The 17,767-nt window shown below is 37.4% G+C and overlaps 1 protein-coding gene across 1 annotated transcript; it reads left to right on the top strand.

The window, feature by feature from the left end:
• The first annotated feature begins 5,802 nt into the window (after nt 1-5,802).
• On the top strand, nt 5,803-12,339 carry LOC118242941 (L-rhamnose-binding lectin CSL3-like). Its single transcript, XM_081703798.1, has 10 exons — nt 5,803-6,041; nt 6,269-6,304; nt 6,867-6,911; nt 7,656-7,791; nt 9,927-10,036; nt 10,365-10,434; nt 10,626-10,747; nt 11,154-11,289; nt 11,675-11,784; nt 12,199-12,339. The coding sequence occupies exons 1-10, from the start codon at nt 6,011-6,013 to the stop codon at nt 12,201-12,203; spliced, it is 801 nt and encodes a 266-aa protein (XP_081559924.1). The 5' UTR covers nt 5,803-6,010; the 3' UTR covers nt 12,204-12,339.
• Nucleotides 12,340-17,767: the final 5,428 nt, after the last annotated feature.

The following is a 17,767-nucleotide window of genomic DNA, read 5'->3' as shown; positions in this document are numbered from 1 at the left end:
TGTGTGTGTGTGTGTGTGTGTGTGTGTGTGTGTGTGTGTGTGTGTGTATGTATGTATGTATGTATGTATGTATGTATATAACTGAGATGCTCTCAGGCTGAGTCTCTTGCCTCAAAGTCAATTCACAGCACAGCAATTTCTGCAATCATTATATTATTTCTCTAACCTGTCCAGGAAGATTTTTGTGGAATGTCATATAGTTTGAATGACCTATAATATAACCTTTTCTATGATATTCTAATGTGGCGTGATTGTGAGGCGGACGCAAATCTACAATCAGAATCGCGAAAACAGTCCAAGGTCAGTGAGCCAAATACAAAAAGCCCAGGAATACATCTTACCACACAAACAAAGGCACACGAGGACAAAAAAAGGAAGCAGGCTATAACACAAATACAAGCAATGATAAGAACACTTAACTAACATCAGTGAATACAAACAGGGGCTATGAATAACACAGAGGCTAGTATTGCATACACAGAGGTTAAGATTAACATGAGCTTTTATTCAAATACTTTTCCATTCAAAACTAAGGTGACAAAACTAATTGGTCCTGTAGCCGAGTAAACAGAAAAGTCTGCAGCTTAGTAAAGGTGACTCGGGTTGTGTGGACACTACACTACACTACTGGATTGTTAAATTGAACTATTGCGAAAGCTAAGTCTAGGGTAAAATTCAAGTGAATTTATAAGATATAGATTCAAGTGCTAAGGTAATTAAACCACTGCAGTTATTAAGATAACAACATAAGCTATAATGATAATTTTGGTTCCCCTCACATGTTCTTGTTGGGCATTGCCACTGGCAAAGGTCCAATTTACAGGCTTAAACAGTGATAATGACCACTGTATTGGTTCCTTGGTTCCTTCCTTGTTTGAGTGTTTGAGTTTTCTGTGTGGATTGTTTGTTTTTTTGTTTGTTTGTTTGTTTTGTTTTGGTTTTTTGGGGGGGTGTTTTATGTTTTTTTCTGATTCTTGTTTTTTTTTCTGTTTTTCTTTATTTGTTTGGGGATTTTTTTGTTTTCCATTGTTTCCTTTAGAAACATTATTCTGGTTTGCTTAGAGTTGTTTTATAACTGGAGAAGTTTCCCCAGTATACTTCTCAGGTTTCAGTAATAGGCTGGACAAAGGCTGCCATAAAGCTGTTTGTGAACCTCTTCCTTTCAGTCCCAGTTCTGATTTCTTTTCAACGAGTACGTTTTAAAAGGACAGCGAATTTGAGGGGCAGCTGAATGCAACACCTGGTCTGCATTTTCCCCCTTCACTTTTCTAAGAAAGTTACTTGGATGGAGGAACAAAAACTCCATAAAGCCAAAGGATGAGAAAAAGAGAATTAAAAGCAGGCGTGATACTGGATGGGGAGGAACGAGACACAAATATGGACATGAGTTTATTTTATATTGTAGCAAGGACAAAACAACAACAAAAAAGCACAATGATGAGCTGGCTGGTACAATAACTGCAAGAGTAATTGCTGGCAGAACAACAAAGAGTGCTGAGATGACGCAGAGGACTAGTGACCAGCACTACAAGAGTACCTGTGGGCTTTAAATAATAATGTGATTCAAGTCTCCAATGCAAACTAAGGGCGCACAGATTCTACTGTACAACCTGCTTGCATGGGCCATCTGGCCGAATCAACTGACTCTGGTAAGTTGTAGTCAGAAAAACTTTAGTTTATTAGCAGCAGGGCTGTAGGGCTGAGGTGTATGTGAGAAAGAAGGAACTGGTGTGAGAAGCAGAATGTGTGTGTCTGTGACTGTTATGGAACTCAATTAACTTTGTGTGTTTCTACAGTCACAGCATATACTTAGGCAGTAACAATGCAACAGTTGAGTTTACATAACCATTATGTGGAATAAACAGGATAAGCTGACAGAACATTGCATTGCGTCAGAGGAAGTGTAGGGTCGTAACCAACCGTTTCACATGAAGTCTCTCTATCTGTTTTGTGCTAATAGGGCTCAGCAACAGGGTAGAGGACAGCATATGTATGATTTAGATAAGAGCCTTTCTTTGGGCGTTACTGCCACTGTCGGTGTATAAAAGAAAGAGGACTGTACTATGAGACAGTTCTCTATCCCTGTCTTACAGGGAACAGAACTCAATAATTTCTTACTACTCAATGCATGAAGTTGTCTGTATTCGATGAGCTCTCATTTTCCACTACAGTGACAAGGTCATAGGGGTGAAAAGGCACAAAACTGGTTCAGGACAGTTGGAGATTAGACAACTTCTGTCAGCTGTTGTTATTTTAACTAAGACAAAGGAAATATTCTCTTACAACATTAAGTACAACTCAAGGTTAGCAAGGGCAGTTAGTTCTCTAGAGAGAGCATATGGTGCTGAATCATCAGGGTAGGGGCATGAGCAGTCCATACCTAAAACAGACAAGATCTTCTTCATTGTATACTAACAAAGTTGTTTTATTTACATTTTGATTTTCTTACAATTAACATTTACATATATTTGTCTGAAAAACTGCACTAACTTGCTTCATTCCACACAGTTTGAAAGACTGAATAATAATAATAATAATAATAATAATAATAATAATAGTAAGTTCAATTTATATAGGTAAGTAAATAAAATTGACACAAATTGAAACAACTCAATAATTAGCAAATACGGATAAGAAAAGAGGTTATGAAAAGTGTTGGGAAAAGAGGTATGTTTTAAGTTGAGATTTAAAGGAGAAGCATGTAGAGCAGAGACGGAGAGATTGAGGCAAAGTGTCCCATAGTTTGGGGCCGTGACACTAAAGGATCTGGCTCCTACAGACACCAGTCTAAACTTGGGGATGGAGAGGAGACCTGCATTAGAGGACCCAAGTGTATTGGGGGGCAGTAAGGGTGTAAGAGTTGAGCTAGATAGGGAGGTGCAAGACCGTGCAGAGCTTTGGATGTAGGGAGGAGGATTTTGAACTGAATGCGCTCAGGGACAGGGAGGCAGTGTAGCTGATGTACACTAGGAGTGATGTGGACTGATTTCCTTATATGAAGGAGGATTCTTGCAGCTCACTTCTGGACATATTGAAGTGAGCAGATGGTTTTGTTAGGGATGCCAATGAGGAGAAAGTTACAGTGCCAATGAGGAGAGAGTAATCAAAACTGGTGATGAAGGTGTGAACCAAGGTCTCAGCGTCGTGTGTGGAGAGCATGGGCCTAAGCCTAGCAATATTACGGAGGTGAAAATGGCCATTTTTGACCATTAGACTTGACGTGGGGTTCAAAAGAGAGAGAGGACTGAATGATGATAAAGCAAATAAAGCAACAAAAGCTAATGTCACATTTTATTGTATGTGACTGTTTTATCAATATTTAAGTTGTATTATAATCAGGTATAGTCATATAAGAATTGTAGTAACTATGAACATTTAATAGTTGTGTGAACACTGGACATTTAAATGCTTTTAAATGTTCCAAATTGATCTTTAAAATTTTTTTTTAGAGTTTCATAATGTAAAGGAAATACTATATGCTTCAGTGATTCACATACAGTCAACAGTGTCGTGGGAAAATGCTTGTGTAAGCAAAGAACGTTAAGGGAGTGTGACAATAGATCAGATAAGCAGGAAATATCTCTCTTGTTTTATTGCCTGCAAAGAAGAAACGACACCCAAGCAGACTGTTACCAGCTGGCCTGAAGAGATAAGCAATGCTTAAAGCTGATTGGTCTATGAGCCATAGCAACAAGAGGGAGGAAGTCCGTGATTGGTCAAAGCATACAGTTAGAATTGTATATTAAGCAACGCTCTGTATGACTCGGGGCTTCTCTTGGTAGTGAGCACCACACTCTGTGGAATCTTTCTTTTCTATTAAAACCTTTTTACTTATTATCCACATCTGACTCCCCGTTTCATTGAATTTCCACCACACATAACCAGAAGGAAAGAGTCCTGCCACTGCTGAGCCAATGTAGGTCATGTTATAAAAATGATCTTTGACCAAGTTAACAAAGATATCCTTGCAGCGGCAGGCATAATATTTAACCTTGCAGGCATAACAGCCATAAATATGCATCTTGGCTCTTCCCCTAGTGTGCATCTCTCTCTCTCTCTTTTTTTTCTTGTTTTGTAACAGTGGCTGTTGCAGTATCACTTCAAAAGAAACATGTTCTCCTTCCCAAAGCTTACATATGACTCTGCTAGCTCTGGCTATACCTCCTATGTGCTGTATAGTCCTATATAAATTAGTAATGTAGGTCTTAGCTGTGGACTCAGTTGCACTGTTGAGGATTCATCACCAACAGGTCTCTCATAGCTTTTAGATCCTTACAATGTCTGCAGAGCTATTCAGCATAAGTCTACGATCATTGAATATCTGCAGGCCTCTTCAGTACAACTCTACCCTCACTAAATGTCTGTGCTGGCACACAAATGACCTGCTGCTGGATGACCAAATCTGCAGTTACCCTGCAGTGCCTATAGCTGTCTTTCCACTTGGCTGTCAGACTTTCATCAAATTTCTCTTAAAATAATTCATGAGGATGAGCATTCATTCAGTTTCAAAATGCAACTTCAAAAAGTTATTTAAAAAACAACAAAAAAAACAAATTGGCTGGGCCTAATATGCCTTTAAATCTGCCAGTTTATATCTGGCATTAACTTGCATCACCAAAAAATGTATGTTTATGAAAGTGTAAACAGTTTTGATGATTCAGCTGACCTGCAATGTCCTTATTCTTATTGAAAATTGTATGTTTGTTTTATAGTATAAAATTCAAAAGGAAGATGGAATCCAACACCATGTATCTTACATATAGCATTATATTGAGGTTATTTCTGCAGTATGGCTTGTGGAAAATTGGGGTTCTGTACGCTTTCTGGGACACACAATGGCTAGCTATGCCTTGAACTATCAATATGACTTTAAAAACCAAGGTGACCCAACTAATTGGCCTTGTAAATGCGTGAACTGAAAAAGACTGGGTGCCTCATTTCTAATTGTTTTTGTAAGTCTATAAGTATAAACTGCACTTTGAAATACTTTTGAAACATCAAGACATTACATACCACCTCAGAAAACACACTGGATAGAAGTGTGTGGAAGAACAAAACTTCATAAATGCTGTTACAAGCAAAATTAACGGTAAACATGAACAAAAACTAAATAAATGTAAAGAAATAAGGGGGAAAAGGGAGTGAAAGGCTTGGACAACCTGAGGAAGAAATGGCAAGGAGGAATAAGCCACACGCACACATGAATGTACAATTTCAACTGTTTTTTTCCATTTTCACTGGAGCCACCAGACAGCTATAAACGTCTTGGTGGTGCTGCGAGCCAGCTTCACTGATAGCTGCTGAAAGCCCAAGCAGTGTCAAGAAAAATGACCCCAGCATCCTCCTACCTAACAAATACCCTAAAGACAAAAAGAAGATTAAGAATCCCAACCACTCTGAACTCGAAAGGGAAATACAATGTCTGGGACACACCCCCTTTCCTAGTGTGATTAAAAACATGCTGTATGTAGTGCGATTCCCGTAGTATAGTAAAATACTCAAAATATTTCACGTATCGTAATATGAAAACCTCTATGTTTGATTGTATCAATGAGTGAAAGAGCATGTGTGCGGCTGCCGCACGGCAACTACATTCACAGCCACATTTATCCTCCAAGCTTCGCCTCTGCTCTCAATTGTCTGCTGAATGCTGACACAAATGGATCTTCAGCAACTCTTAATCAGTGAGATGAAGATGAACAATAAACAAGGGAACTCCATTTTCCATAACAAACCCAGAGTGGGTGGGGGGTTAAAAACAGGTTTATTAGGTTATCATTTACAATTATGGTAAGAGAGGCTTACTGTAACATTCAGTTTAAACTTCCTTATAGCAAATGTCAGCTACAAAATAAAGATATATTGAAATGAGAAGATTACTTTTGTTATACTTCAAGGGTGTTTCCTGCTTGAGAAAATGCTTCCTGGTTATGGCATTTAAATACTGATCAGGTCCAGTGGTATAAACACTTGAAGCCTCATCTGCATCTCTGACCAACAACACAGCACAATGTTCTTCCTGAAGCTCTCTCTACTCATGCGTAAGTTCTGTCCATGTTTCTGAAGCAAAAACTAATTGCACTTTTAGTGCAGGTCATACTGCAACCAATACAGGACTCTTTAAGTATGAAATCTGTGTATTAGCCCAAGGAAAACACCAAATTGCATTGAATGCTACCATAGGACAAGCACCGATTTACATTCAGTTTGGGATGTTTTAGAGGTAGTTAAAGGAGTCTCTTTTTTTTTCTCGTTTTCTTTTTGTCAGTGTTGGCTGTAGCTCCTGACTTGCTTGTTCATGCGGGTAAGTATTAAATGCACCAACAGCATCAACTCCTCACACTGTTAACATTGTCATGGTCTTTCTTTATTACTTTCTTCTCTGTGTTTTTAAGAATTAATTTCTTTATATTATCAGTGACTACAGTCACTTATCTGTACATGAGCATTTATTTATGCATTATTAAGTTTACATACTGTAACATTATAAATATTAATAATAGAAATATTTTAACAGTATGAATCACATCTCACCTGTCATGTTCAGTCCCTTCAGCGTTCCGTGTTTTCTCTATCATGTGTAGTTTCGTTTTGTACTTACATTGTTTGATTGCGTACACCTGTCGCTCATTGCGAGTTTGGTTGTATTCTCCACATACAATAAAAAGCCTTGTTTAAAAATCTGGCTCATTACAATCTAGATCTTCAGTCTTTGGCAAAGAAAATCTACCTTGGCTTTTAGCATTTTTGAACTATGACTAAACGCAAACAAGGGTAAATGTTTGCAGAAATGTAACTTTGTCTTGGATTGTCACATTTAACAGGAATTAAACAATGATTTCTGCTGTGGTTTCTGTGTCCTGTAGAGACCAGTGTGACCTGTGAAGGAGATAATGCTGTTTTGACATGTGGTTGGTACAGGCTTCTCTTTGACATGTATCCCCTTATATGATGAAGATTATGAGACAATGTCCTATTAAATCCAACTATAAAGCACATTCAAGAAAAACTGAGTAAAGATGTCTGTTTTTAATAATATACATGTATTTCATGTATTCAAGATGATGAGACAATAACTCAGTACCTCCCACTGTTTGTGAGTGCAGACCATGCCTTTAATTAATCAGATACAGTTTGAGGAGTAAACTGTATAACTGTAGAGGGGGAAAGGAACTCCGAGCACTGGAGCTGGACTTCTGCTTTGTGTCAAAAAGCCAGATCTCACTTTGGGTAAAGAACCGATGAATAAGTGCAGGAGATGAGGAGAAGCACAGGTGATGGGATGGTTGGGGTGCACAAAGTTTGACACAGAGGTCAGAGGGGAAGTTGGGTATGTATAGGAAGTTACATAGGAGGCAGGGAGTTAAGATGTGGGCTTTCTCCCAAACTATTACAATCATTTAAATAATTGATATGTTATAAGGAAACTTAAGTAACGATGGTTTCCAAACATACACAGAATTCTTTCAGTGCAGTCTTACTCTCCCAGCACTGCTTATCTCATTTTTGCAACTGATCTGTGCACACATTTGCACACATGCAGTACCATGCACACTGCAAGGTACTGTACAGGATGTAAGCTATCTTCATATATTTTACTGCTGCTTTCCTCAATCATAGTAACCTGTTTTTATACTAAACTCCTTAAATTGTAGGAGCTGGTGTTTTGAATATCCTCAGTGCTAACTATGGCCGAATTGATTCCACAACGTGCTCTGCTGGACGACCCAGCAGCCAAATCACTAAAACCGACTGTTATGCAATCAACACATTGTCTGAGGTTACAAACAGGTGAGTCCAACTAAACTTCAAATTCAATGTATGACCATCGTACTTTTATATTCATTTCTAAAGGGCCAATCTAAATGGAGAAAACAATACTAGAATCTCACATACTACAATGACTAGACTTTCTTAATTTATCTAAATACTCAAATGATAGAATAAGTAAAACATTTTACAAATACTAGAAAATACATTTTTAGCCACTGCACAAATGTGGCAGTGCAAAATCCAAACATTTAAGTCCATGACTATCATCAGTGCAAAGGTGATCAAAATGAGGTAAGAACAAAGATCCAGGTGGATATTATAAAGTAATAATTAACAATGGAAATTGACTTTTTTTTTTCATTGAGTTTTTTTTTTATTTCTCATTACATTTTTTCCCTCCACAGATGTGACGGCAAAAGCAGCTGTGTAGTACCTGCCACAAACTCTGTCTTCTCTGACCCCTGTTATGGCACTTACAAGTACCTGAGCATTAAATATTCCTGTATGGTGCACAGTGAGTTTCTCTTTTGTCATCACCCATTTATATTGTTCACTGCTCTCAGTTTACCACTGAAGTGGCTTAGACCCTGTTTACACCTGTTCAATTATGCAAATTGTTTGTATTCTCCACATACAATAAAAAGCCTTGTTTAAAAATCTGGCTCATTACAATCTAGATCTTCAGTCTTTGGCAAAGAAAATCTACCTTGGCTTTTAGCATTTTTGAACTATGACTAAACGCAAACAAGGGTAAATGTTTGCAGAAATGTAACTTTGTCTTGGATTGTCACATTTAACAGGAATTAAACAATGATTTCTGCTGTGGTTTCTGTGTCCTGTAGAGACCAGTGTGACCTGTGAAGGAGATAATGCTGTTTTGACATGTGGTTGGTACAGGCTTCTCTTTGACATGTATCCCCTTATATGATGAAGATTATGAGACAATGTCCTATTAAATCCAACTATAAAGCACATTCAAGAAAAACTGAGTAAAGATGTCTGTTTTTAATAATATACATGTATTTCATGTATTCAAGATGATGAGACAATAACTCAGTACCTCCCACTGTTTGTGAGTGCAGACCATGCCTTTAATTAATCAGATACAGTTTGAGGAGTAAACTGTATAACTGTAGAGGGGGAAAGGAACTCCGAGCACTGGAGCTGGACTTCTGCTTTGTGTCAAAAAGCCAGATCTCACTTTGGGTAAAGAACCGATGAATAAGTGCAGGAGATGAGGAGAAGCACAGGTGATGGGATGGTTGGGGTGCACAAAGTTTGACACAGAGGTCAGAGGGGAAGTTGGGTATGTATAGGAAGTTACACAGGAGGCAGGGAGTTAAGATGTGGGCTTTCTCCCAAACTATTACAATCATTTAAATAATTGATATGTTATAAGGAAACTTAAGTAACGATGGTTTCCAAACATACACAGAATTCTTTCAGTGCAGTCTTACTCTCCCAGCACTGCTTATCTCATTTTTGCAACTGATCTGTGCACACATTTGCACACATGCAGTACCATGCACACTGCAAGGTACTGTACAGGATGTAAGCTATCTTCATATATTTTACTGCTGCTTTCCTCAATCATAGTAACCTGTTTTTATACTAAACTCCTTAAATTGTAGGAGCTGGTGTTTTGAATATCCTCAGTGCTAACTATGGCCGAATTGATTCCACAACGTGCTCTGCTGGACGACCCAGCAGCCAAATCACTAAAACCGACTGTTATGCAATCAACACATTGTCTGAGGTTACAAACAGGTGAGTCCAACTAAACTTCAAATTCAATGTATGACCATCGTACTTTTATATTCATTTCTAAAGGGCCAATCTAAATGGAGAAAACAATACTAGAATCTCACATACTACAATGACTAGACTTTCTTAATTTATCTAAATACTCAAATGATAGAATAAGTAAAACATTTTACAAATACTAGAAAATACATTTTTAGCCACTGCACAAATGTGGCAGTGCAAAATCCAAACATTTAAGTCCATGACTATCATCAGTGCAAAGGTGATCAAAATGAGGTAAGAACAAAGATCCAGGTGGATATTATAAAGTAATAATTAACAATGGAAATCGACTTTTTTTTTTCATTGAGTTTTTTTTTTATTTCTCATTACATTTTTTCCCTCCACAGATGTGACGGCAAAAGCAGCTGTGTAGTACCTGCCACAAACTCTGTCTTCTCTGACCCCTGTTATGGCACTTACAAGTACCTGAGCATTAAATATTCCTGTGTGGTGCACAGTGAGTTTCTCTTTTGTCATCACCCATTTATATTGTTCACTGCTCTCAGTTTACCACTGAAGTGGCTTAGACTCTGTTTACACCTGTTCAATTATGCAAATTGTTTGTATTCTCCACATACAATAAAAGGCCTTGTTTAAAAATCTGGCTCATTACAATCTAGATCTACAATCTTTGGCAAAGAAAATCTACCTTGGCTTTTAGCATTTTTGAACTATGACTAAACGCAAACAAGGGTAAATGTTTGCAGAAATATAACTTTGTCTTGGATTGTCACATTTAACAGGAATTAAACAATTATTTCTGCTGTGGTTTCTGTGTCCTGTAGAGACCAGTGTGACCTGTGAAGGAGATAATGCTGTTTTGACATGTGGTTGGTACAGGCTTCTCTTTGATATGTATCCCCTTATATGATCAAGATTATGAGACAATGTCCTATTACATCCAACTATAATGCACATTCAAGAAAAACTTAGTAAAGATGTCTGTTTTTAATAATATACATGTATTTCATGTATTCAAGATGGTGAGACAATAACTCAGTACCTCCCACTGTTTGTGAGTGCAGACCATGCCTTTAATTAATCAGATACAGTTTGAGGAGTAAACTGTATAACTGTAGAGGGGGAAAGGAACTCCGAGCACTGGAGCTGGAGTTCTGCTTTGTGTCAAAAAGCCAGATCTCACTTTGGGTAAAGAACCGATGGATAAGTGCAGGAGATGAGGAGAAGCACAGGTGATGGGATGGTTGGGGTGCACAAAGTTTGACACAGAGGTCAGAGGGGAAGTTGGGTATGTATAGGAAGTTACATAGGAGGCAGGAAGTTAAGATGTGGGCTTTCTCCCAAACTATTACAATCATTTAAATAATTGTTATGTTATAAGGAAACTTAAGTAACGATGGTTTCCAAACATACACAGAATTCTTTCAGTGCAGTCTTACTCTCCCAGCACTGCTTATCTCATTTTTGTAACTGATCTGTGCACACATTTGCACACATGCAGTACCATGCACACTGCAAGGTACTGTACAGGATGTAAGCTATCTTCATATATTTTACTGCTGCTTTCCTCAATCATAGTAACCTGTTTTTATACTAAACTCCTTAAATTGTAGAAGCTGGTGTTTTGAATATCCTCAGTGCTAACTATGGCCGAACTGATTCCACAACGTGCTCTGCTGGACGACCCAGCAGCCAAATCACTAAAACCGACTGTTATGGAACCAACACATTGTCTGAGGTTACAAACAGGTGAGTCCAACTAAACTTCAAATTCAATGTATGACCATCGTACTTTTATATTCATTTCTAAAGGGCCAATCTAAATGGAGAAAACAATACTAGAATCTCACATACTACAATGACTAGACTTTCTTAATTTATCTAAATACTCAAATGATAGAATAAGTAAAACATTTTACAAATACTAGAAAATACATTTTTAGCCACTGCACAAATGTGGCAGTGCAAAATCCAAACATTTAAGTCCATGACTATCATCAGTGCAAAGGTGATCAAAATGAGGTAAGAACAAAGATCCAGGTGGATATTATAAAGTAATAATTAACAATGGAAATCGACTTTTTTTTTTTCATTGAGTTTTTTTTATTTCTCATTACATTTTTTCCCTCCACAGATGTGACGGCAAAAGCAGCTGTGTAGTACCTGCCACAAACTCTGTCTTCTCTGACCCCTGTTATGGCACTTACAAGTACCTGAGCATTAAATATTCCTGTGTGGTGCACAGTGAGTTTCTCTTTTGTCATCACCCATTTATATTGTTCACTGCTCTCAGTTTACCACCGAAATGGCTTAGACCCTGTTTACACCTATTCAATTATGCAAATTGTTTGTAGATTTTCTTGATAAGATTTTAATCATGGGTATTTACACTCAGCAGTAAAATGCATCTCTGATTAGCCAGAGTGAAATCTGATTGGTGAAAAATTGATAGCATGAAAAATTCTAAACAGCTCATACCTTTCAATATTTTTTGGAGAAAGATACCAACTGCAATATTTATGCTTTGGGGAGGATTATGCACAGTTATGTGGTGTGACAACATGTTGTTAACTCTTTCAATAATTTGAACAGTAAGGACATTGTTGAGAAAATCATCTTTCTCGTTACTGCTATTGACTGCTCTTTGTTTTCTTACAGAATAACTGAAGACATTTCAGCTTCTTCCCTGGTGTCCTCTTCAATTTGAAAAGGATTCAGATTAAGTTAAAATATGTAACCCTTCAGTATCCCATCCTGCAGAGGCATTGATATACTACATATATTAAATGACTGTAATGATTGTACTTTAACACCTTACTTCAGGGCTGATGAATATTTGAGGGATCCGCCTGGCACTAGTGGTTACAATCAACATTTGGTATGGACAATGACATACATAATTGTAACTGAAAAAGATACAAAAATACTCTACCATCAGCTAAGACAAATGATATGAAAGCATATTTGCCAGCAGGGAAATACATATTACTTAAACAATATTTTTGGTATATAGCATAAACACATTAGCAAAACAAGTTAGCAAAAAAAGGGGGTGTTTTTTTTTCATCTATCCTTTTGTTCTCTGAGATTTGCTTGCTCTGTAGCCTTTTCAAAGGATGGTGAAGGTGCATGTTAATAAATGCATAATCAGAGTGAAGATTATCTTCCTTTGTCTTTGCCTCTAGAAATACTAGAATGACTAAAGGCTTTCTGTAAATTCTAGAAAATACATAGATCATAATTTCTAGAAAAAAGTACAGTTGCAGTGCAGTTTGCCAATTTTTCAGTCCCTGACTGAAGTGTAAAACTTAAAGGTAATACAAATGCTATTAAATAATAACAGAAATATAAGGCAAGTTACTTTACAAAGAAATTAAGATTCAGCTTTTAGAATTCTATAATTGTTGTGACATGATGTATTGGGATGGGTTTTGCTTGTCAAATGTAGTTCAGACAGACCAGCGTGTTTATATTCATATTTATGTAACACCAGGGCGTGAGGTGATGTTCCATTCCAAGGTTGGGTTTCAGTATTGCAGAATTGTTCATTTAGTCATTTTGTTCCATTTCTTCATAAAACTTCTCAATTCCTTCAGTCCCAGTTCCCTCTGATAATATTAAGCTAAGGGGTGTTGGCTCTTCTATTTTCTGCTTTACTGATTTATTTCCCATAATGTATCTTTTTTTGAAATGTTGAAATTATAGAGCGGAATGATAAAATAAATGGAATGGAATAAAACTGTAACGAGGAGGCTTTAAGGAGGATGCGGGGACGAGTAGCGTGGAACACCAACGCCCGTTTATTTGACATTCAGACACGCACACTATCAGAAGCAAAAACCAAACTGGAGTAACTGGATTAACTTTCAACAGGCAAAGCAACTGAAACTTAAAATCATCGACGTCTGTAAACAATTTATTGAAGAACCATTAAAGAATCTACAAGACATGCAGCAAAGATAAACGTAGTGGCCAGCTGCAACGGCTGCTTGCACATGACCAAAATGTGACAAATGTCAACCATAATAACAAAATAACTATGTTACGACTGACCGAGAAATGCGACATAACCACAAAGCTTTTACCATAGCCTCCTGGGAAATTAACGGCCAACCAGAAAATAAAGGAGTCGACAAAGCATTTTAGTGTTTCGCTACTAAGAAGACAATGAAAACGTAGGTTACGATTATTTTGTCAGTTTAAAGTTAGGCCGTCAAGTCGTAAGCCATACCTTACCTCTAGGCTATACGTATAGAAACTTGAGAACAGTTTCCAAGCGTGAAACCGACGTTGTCCGTATAGCCGCGGTTAATTGTTTCCTTGCTGGTTCCTCAGAAACGTTTCTCAGACTCGGTGCACAACGCCTACCACAGTCTCCGTATACGTCACTACAGGTGAGCGGACCCAGCCTGCAGCGCGAGCCGGGCTAAAGTACAAGTGGCACTCGGCCATGTCTAATTCCCGAGTGTTACACATATTACGCTGTTTTTGCGGTTTCCCCCTGGATACGAATTGAATTGAGAGTGCCTCTTAAACCTTTGAACTTAATCAGGTAGCAAAAAGGAGAAAACGGAGCGCAGCATGGAATTCCAAATTCGCATTTAATGAAGGAGAATACAAGTAGAATTAAATTCAAAGTGAGCTCTATAGAACATATAATTAATCCATTTTGGTTGAAATAAATATATATAAATATATTTACTACAATTTCTGTTTTGTGACTGCAGCAATTTTTGGAATTAAATTTGTTCTCATTCCATTTCAGATTCCAATTCAATTCAAATTACAACTTGAACTGAATGCAGGCCAATTCTTTAATTATGAGTTTCGCGCCGCGCTAATTTGCTGCAGTCTAAAAGGCCTGATCTAGGCCTATCTCATTAGCCAAAGTAATTTATGAGCTGAGTCAGCTGTGATAAAGCTGATGTAAGCAATTTAGAACTCTCGCTAAACGAGCTTTACATCGGGATCGCGTTCACTAAAATACCTGTTCTAAGGGGAAAAAATGTCTGTGACTGCCCCCTGTAATCAGCAACTAAGCACTTCAGCCTGGTCCATCTGCAATAGCTAACACATCAGGAAACGTCTTTATGGAGAGAAGGTCGTCCTTGTTCGTCAGTTATTTTTTATGTACATGCAGCACACAGAACAGAAAGGTGGGGCCCTAGCTGCAATATCACAACCCCCCAGTTAACTGATTGATGCGGTCAGTGGCAGTCTGGGGACCCCAGAGTCAGGGTTCTTGTCTCAAGGTCTCCAACCCTGAATGCAAGTCCCCTTGTCTCTGGGTGGTCCTGACATTTCTCTGGTGCCCACAGAGTACTGAAACCTCCAAGAGGTGTTTGTAGAATGTGAGAATATACCCTACAATCATGCCTGTGTGGGCCCACTGTGGGCTACCTGGGGACTCTGACAGTTAGGGCTAACCCACAGAAAACTCTGTGGTCTGCATCCTTGCACCCCAGGGGGCCCTTAATAATTTTATTTGGGCAGTACATTGTTCAGCTAACCCACAGATAACCCAACACAGGCCTGCGGTGGGTCACTGCACACTGGGTCCATGTTATTTTGCATAGCCTGGATACTGTGACAAATGTCTTCCAGCTGCCTAGATGGGATTATCATTTATATCAAGTAAATTACAACTTGAAACTTAAAACAGAGCACAGTACTAAAATTTGTGCACCATAACTCCTATCAAACTAAAATATATGTGAATTAAAAAGTTCCAAATAAATTACAAAAAAAAACAAAAAAAACAACCCTTGTCCAGATCTACTGGGGGGAATAACACTAACAGACAAAAGATAAAGGAAAAGCCAACATGAGGTGCTGTTAAGCCAAAAGCTTCCCAAAGAGCTTCAAATGTACCTTTAGCATTGATTCTACAGTGTCTGGAATTATGAAGGTCGTAGCATATGATTTACATAACTCATGAGATCATTCAGTATTGTAGATTAGTTGTTGCAGCCCTAGGAAATGTATATACAACTTTATTCAATACCTACAGTAGCCTGAATTGAAAAGGTAACTTAACTGTTAACTAGTAGTATAGTTGCATGCAGAGCTTCCTTAGTCTTTTTCTTTAGTTTGACATTTGTTAAGAAAAATTGGTAAATTGTCCCCCATTAAGATTTTTTTTATGCATTTGATTTTTAACAAATTAATCGAGCTTTGCATGGGTGGTTTGCCTGATGCAGAGATCAAAACATTCCCTAATAGATAAAGGAGCTTTAGAATAACCAGCACGAGAACAGCTGTATCAGACTCTGGTGACATGTGCAGAGACTTTAATTTTTTTGTGTTCTGTTTATTACCATAATGGCTGCAAACATGTCAGGAGTGTTGATCTATCATATCTTTTAAAAAAAAATTCATGATATTTTTGTTCTCAGTATTCTAGTATTTTGGCCTTAATTTTTAAAGAGCCTTAAGGGATTCTTTTATTGAACTACAAGAGAGTGACATTTGCTTGCCAAAAGCAGCTTTATCCATGAAAAAGGAGCGGTAGTCACAAGGAGGTAGGTCTAGCTTTAACAGAATGCCAGATCTACCTGTAACAGAGTAACTTAAAAGTGGAAGAGCCAGAATGTAGACAGACCTGAGGGGATCTGTGAGATTTCAGCACCCAATGGGTAAAAGATCTGCTAATGTTGTTAAAATGATGTTATTCAAGTGAGATCACATGCTTGTTTATTTTCATCATGTAGTTGTTACAGCTCTATATGGAAAAGCCTATAAACGAACATGAAGTCACTCTGTCATTTTGAAAAGTGCAGTATATAGCATTCCCCAAACAAGGTCAAATATGGTTTATATGAATATAGTTCAGTACTAGATAAAGTTCAGTTAGTCTTGAGGGAGTGGTATTAAATTCAGTACATTAAGCAACAAGTGGCTTTTAAAATCTCTTCAGGTGGTGATATGTCATGGTCATCAAAACGATGTTCACACTCCTTGAAATTGACCTGTAAGAAAATTATACTATATAGGATGGTATAGTTTAATTTTATACTGTTTTTCATCTCTAAGGGAATTATGTTTTATATAATCATATAGTGGCACCAATTGGCACCCCTGTAAAAGCCCCAATATAAATGTAGCATCATTATAATGATTAGTCTAAAGGAATGCCAGCTTATGACAGCTATATTACAATCGATCTTTTGAAAGCAAAACAGTAAACAGAATCACGAGTCATCTTTCAAATCATGTTCAACGAACAAATGTGAATTGGAAAATAAATGTTTAGCTTTACTACAACTGCGCAGATATAAAGCTTGTTCATATCAAATTATTCAAATGATCAAATAAATGATCAAAAACCAAACAATTTGTTTTAGCTATTTATTATGAGCCAAAATGATCTTCTGTCAATTTGTCATGATCAAAAACGATCTTTTTATCTGTCTAAACTTACTAAGTTAACTAATTCATTCATAGCACCTCATTTTAGAACTGATTTGAATAAAAAATGAACAACTGAACAATCTAAACTAACTAACCTTTAACGTTTTGGCGACCAGCCCTTTTCTCATTGCCTCTGTTCATGGAGTCCATTGAACTGAATTGACCCCTTGTGTTCGAAACTGGTATAGCATGCTAACAGTTAGCCCTTCGCTCCTATGTGATACATTTTCTCATCTGGTTCGGGAAGGTTAAGTTGGACAAATGGAGTGTTTGTATTGAATTGAATTGAATTTGCTTAATAAAGTCAATTTAAAAATGGTAAGGGGGACAAATTTCAGCCGCTCCTTGCTTGTCGAAGTTGGTGTAACATGCTAAATGTTAACGAAGATTTATTTTACATGGGACCTCAACAGCAGAAAAAAAAAACTGGGTTAAATTGTTCCACTTAGGATTTTTTTTTACATAGGTAAAAAATAAACTACATCTTTGACTCTGGAACACACTTCCAGGAATGATTTTTACAGTAAACCTCAGGGCTTCCAAATTACATATATATATAGTGTTTTATTGTTTGTAAAACAAGACACAATAAAGAGGCCCAGCATTTAAATGTCCTTTTAGTGCAAGTGTGTGGTGCATGAATGTAGACAAAACACACACCCCAATTATGTTCGTTTTTTTTTTTTTTTTTCTATTTTTCATTGGCCTGTTGTTATTTGCATTTGTTCAGTAGTATGCAATCACTCAGGTCCTAAAAGAACAGACATGTGACCTTTGTTGCAACTTTCTCACTGCTTCCACTGATTGTCATGTATGT

The sequence above is a fragment of the Electrophorus electricus genome, chromosome 20 (genome assembly GCF_041902795.1).
Source record: "Electrophorus electricus isolate QZ-2024a chromosome 20, ASM4190279v1, whole genome shotgun sequence".
NCBI classification, from domain to species: domain Eukaryota; kingdom Metazoa; phylum Chordata; class Actinopteri; order Gymnotiformes; family Gymnotidae; genus Electrophorus; species Electrophorus electricus.
The sequence above is the reverse complement of the archived record's forward strand: the minus strand, read 5'-3'. Positions and strand labels throughout refer to the sequence as shown.

Coding starts and splice junctions, on each gene's coding strand:
- LOC118242941 (XM_081703798.1), top strand. CDS start 6,011: ATGTTCTTCCTGAAGCTCTCTCTACTCATGC. Junction 7,792..9,926: donor TTGTCTGAGGTTACAAACAG/GTGAGTCCAACT, acceptor TTCCCTCCACAG/ATGTGACGGCAAAAGCAGCT. Junction 10,037..10,364: donor ATATTCCTGTGTGGTGCACA/GTGAGTTTCTCT, acceptor TGTGTCCTGTAG/AGACCAGTGTGACCTGTGAA.